The sequence below is a fragment of the Rhinopithecus bieti genome, unplaced genomic scaffold, assembly GCF_001698545.2.
Source record: "Rhinopithecus bieti isolate Rb0 unplaced genomic scaffold, ASM169854v2 scaffold_31823, whole genome shotgun sequence".
Classification (NCBI taxonomy): Eukaryota; Metazoa; Chordata; class Mammalia; order Primates; family Cercopithecidae; genus Rhinopithecus; species Rhinopithecus bieti.
This window is the reverse complement of record NW_016814121.1, coordinates 1,480,847-1,484,883: the sequence shown is the minus strand read 5'-3', so window position 1 is coordinate 1,484,883 and position 4,037 is coordinate 1,480,847. Positions and strand designations below refer to the sequence as shown.

The 4,037-nt window shown below is 56.2% G+C and overlaps 1 protein-coding gene across 1 annotated transcript in view; it reads left to right on the top strand.

Annotated features, from left to right (window-relative positions):
• NTNG2 (netrin G2) overlaps window positions 1–3,659 on the top strand; it is an 82,677-nt gene extending 79,018 nt beyond the window's left edge. The window contains 2 exon segments of the mRNA XM_017849890.1: window positions 2,654–2,859; window positions 3,422–3,659. Coding sequence (XP_017705379.1) covers window positions 2,654–2,859; window positions 3,422–3,659 — 444 coding nt within the window.
• The last annotated feature ends 378 nt before the right edge of the window (window positions 3,660–4,037 follow it).

Below are 4,037 nucleotides of genomic sequence, written 5' to 3'. Positions count from 1 at the left end.
GCTCCCTGCACCCGGGGGCCGGGGGTCCCGGGGCGGGGCCGGCGTCCGAAGCCGGACGGCGAGAAGGGTGCGGCCCGAGCTGCTCCCAGGTGCTACTCAGCAGGGCCCCCCGCCCGGCCCACGCTCCCGCCCGCACTGCCCTCCCCCCGCAGCAGGGGCGCCTTGGAACTCCGGTCCCCGCGCCTGCGATTTGGTTTCGTTTTTCTTTTGTATTATCCGCTGCCCAGTCCCTTTTTTGTCTTTCTCTCTCTTTTTTTTTTTTTTCGCTGGCGGTGAGCCAGAGGGTCGGGAGAAACGCTGCTCGGCCCACACCCCGTCCTGCCTCCCACCACAGTTGCACACACGGGACTGTGGCCGACGACCCCTGGCCTGTGCCGGGCTCACGGGCGGCGGCGGACCCCGACCTCCAGTTGCCTACAATTCCAGACGCTGACTCGGTCCCGTTTTCTATTCTTTCTTTATTTTTCCTGCAACCCCATCAGACCCTAGGCCTCACCGGAGGCCCGGTGACCAAGGAACTCACCGTGTGGGGGAGGAGGAGAGAAGGAAGGGGTGGGGGGCCTGGAAATTTCGTTCTGTAGAGAACTATTTTTGTTTGTATTCACTGTCCCCTGTAGGGGGGACTGGGCGGGAGTGCCGGTCACCGCGGGGCCGAGGGGCGAGAATCCGAGGAGTAAAGAATTTGCTCACTGCTGCCTCCACGGCCTGTTTTATTTCTGTGTCGGGGACGCTGGGCAGGTTTGGGGCTTAGTGAGGAACCCACAACAAAGCCTTAAAGAAACGGTTTCCCTATTGGGGCCACCATTTCCATGTCCTCATTACCTTCTCAAGATTAAGGAGGAGTGCTGGAGGGGACAGGGGCAGCTTGGGAGTGGTGAGAGGAAGCTCCTTGATTCGGGGTTCATCCCCTGGGATCTCTGCTTCAGAGGATCCAGCAGCTCTCCCAGCTCTGCTTGGTGTCTCCAGCCCTGGGGCCACACTTCCCCCTCGGTCCAGTCTCCTGTCCACCTAAGTTTATTTCAGAGCAGTCCCAGGGATCCGGTCCCGGTTGCTAACTGCTCCCACTGCTCCACCTGCAGGTGCTCCCAGACTGACTTCTGCCACCACACCTGTTCTTTCCCGGCTGTGAGGTTTAGACCTGGGTCCTTCCCTTGAGTCCCCAAAGCTAAGCTAAGACCAAGTGGAACAAATTTGGCCTTGGGGACAGCAGGAGAGTACAACACAGAAAAAGAGGGGGAGGTATGACAGGACACTGCATAGGATTCACAGCCTCCGGAGCCCACATGCCAGCCCCTCCTGGCCTCCTCTGTTAGCTCCCACCCCCAGCACCCCGCTGACCCGGAAGTGCCTTCTGCCAGCCCAGATCCTCCCACAGCTGACCCATCTCTACCCTCACCTTCTTCCTTATGCACAAAACCCCACTGCCTGGGACCCAAAGCACCCAGATAAAATAAAACACCTCTCTGGGGCTTCTTGTGGATAGGAGTGGCCAGGGGACACAGCTCTGAGCAGTGAGATGTAAGCAGGAGTGATGGGTGGGGCTTCCAGAAAGTTCCTTAAAAGTCGTGCCTTCCTCCACACCCCACAAAGCCTCAGTTGTCCAAGTTTGTGGCTCTGTTTTTTCTCTCTCGTCCCTCCCTCTGTTTTTCAGTCAGCAGGATGGGGAAGGAGCCTTCTTGAGATACTGAGCATAAAAGTGAAGGGTGGAGCTGGGGGTGGAAGTTGCAGAGCCTGGGACACCTGCCCTGGCTGCAACCTCGGCACTGCTTTTATTTATCTACTTATTTTTTATAGAGTTGGGGGTCTTACTATGTTGCCCAGGCTGGTCTCGAACTCCTAGGCTCAAGTGATCCTCCGGCCTTGGCCTCCCAAAGTGCTGGGATTACAGGTGTGAGCCACCACACCACCTGCATGTCTTAATGTGTGAGAAAAAAAAAATAAACGTTGATGTGATTAAAACACTAGAATTTGGGTTTTCTGTTCCATGCACACTTTCCAAGTTCTTGTGACCATCCCTGATTGGCATATGGGCCCCCTGAGTCCTCTAAGGCCAGAGAGACTGAAACCCACCCTTCCTTGGCCGCAGTCCCCTGTGGTGACCCTCAGGTCACCAGGAAGAGGACTGTCCATGACTCAGGCTGAGAAGTCCACCTCTGTTCAGAACAGGACTGCCCCTGCCTTCCAGTGAGCACAGGGCAGCCGAGCAGAACTCACCCCAGAGAAAAGCAGCACTGGCCGCAGTCAGTAAGCAGCAGGTGCTTCCTCCTAGTCATCAAGATGATAAAGTATCACCTAGAAGCAGAACTAGAGGCAGAACTTGAGACAGGGACAGCAGGGCCCAACCCCAGTGGCCAGCCCTGGTCCGATCCACGAGGCTGGGGACCCTGGAGTGTCAATGACATCCCAGCACTGTTCTTGTCTGGAGGCAAGTGGGCCACCCTCTGTCAGGCACCAGTGCCAGGCTGGCATGGGGGCTGCAGTAGAAGCCCCTGGTGCAGAAGGTGGGCAGCTGGGGGCTGTGAAGAGGCCCACACAGTGGTGCAGAGGGCATACCTCTTTATGTCACCCTGGATGTGTCCCCAAATACCCTTGAGGGGTCTGGGAGGCAGGGGCCTCTGTGGGCACCCACTCTGTCCTCCTTGACCTCTGTCAGCTGGGCCCACTCTGTGTCAGCTCTTCTGGCACCGGCCTGTGCATCCAGGGCCGAGGATGTGGAGCTCGTTGTAAATCAGAGTGGCAGTCCCAGTCCCCAGGGGCACCCTCAGGCCCTGACCTCCCCGGAGGGTGGACGGAATGTTGCCAGTGGCCATTTGGAAAAACTCTGACATCTTCCAGGCAGCAGGAGAAGGAGAAAACAAGGTCGGCGGAGCCAAAAGTCCTAGACCATTCTCTTTTAAAATGGCACACCCTTGTCCCCAGAGCTCATATTTTGACACCTCGTTCTGGGAGGTGAGGAGGGAAAGGTTCCCGTTGTGTGGCTTGGATCATCATCACTGCACGCCCCAGGCGCTGTGCTTGCATTACTGCATTAACCCTCACCTGCACCCTAGGGCAAGGTTTTCAACCTTGGCACCATTGACCTTGGGGGCTGGGTCATTCTCCATGGCAGGGGGTGGGGGCATGCCCTGTGCACGTGGGATGTGCAGCAGCATCACTGGCTTCCATGTGGCACTTCGATGTGCCCTGTCCCCAGTTGTTGCAACTCAAAGTGCCTCCAGTAATTGCCAAATTGGGGGGAAAATCGTCCTAGATTGAGACTCACTGCCTCCCGAGGAAGGGATTGTCATGCCCATTTTACAGAGGGGTAAGTGGAGGCTGGGAGAGGCAAAGTCACTTGCCTGGGGTCACAGTTTCTAAGAAGCAGAGGCGAGAGTTGAACCCAGGACTGCCTGACGCCAGAGTCCAGTGTTTCACCCCCAAGCCAGGCAGCCCTGGGCAGGCATCAGGCATCCACTCCCCCGCTGGGCGGCCGCAGCTGCCCCCCACCTCCATACCTCCAGCTGCCTCCTTTCTTTGACGCCCAGAGCCAGGTCAGGCTGAGCAAGGAACCCTGGGGAGCCCAGCTTCATCTGAACGGCTCTGCTGTCAGGGGAAATGCCTCGGCCAGCCCTCTGCAGCAGTGTGGGCTGTCCCCTGCCCCCACCTACTCCCCTAAATAAGCAGAATTGCTGCGTCGGCGTTTCCTGCCCAGCCCATGCCTTACTGTTATGAGGCATTTATGGGAGCCTGGGGAGCATCCAGCAGCATCTCCCGGCAGACCTAGGCCCGCTTCCTTGTCTCCCCAGAAGCCTGGTCCGTCCCTGTGCATCCCAGCCAGAAGAGTTAAGGGAAAGGCACCAGGAAGAAAAACATTACTTATTTATTTTTTGGTTTAAATCACATGTCACAACTTGTAGGAAAGTTCGAAAATACAGAAAAGCAAAGTCATAATAATTTGTAAATTAAACTCACCCACAATTCTTTATCCAGAGCTAGTAACTATTAATATTTTCTTTTCTTTTCTTTTCTTTTCTTTTTTTTTTTTTTTTTTTTTTTGA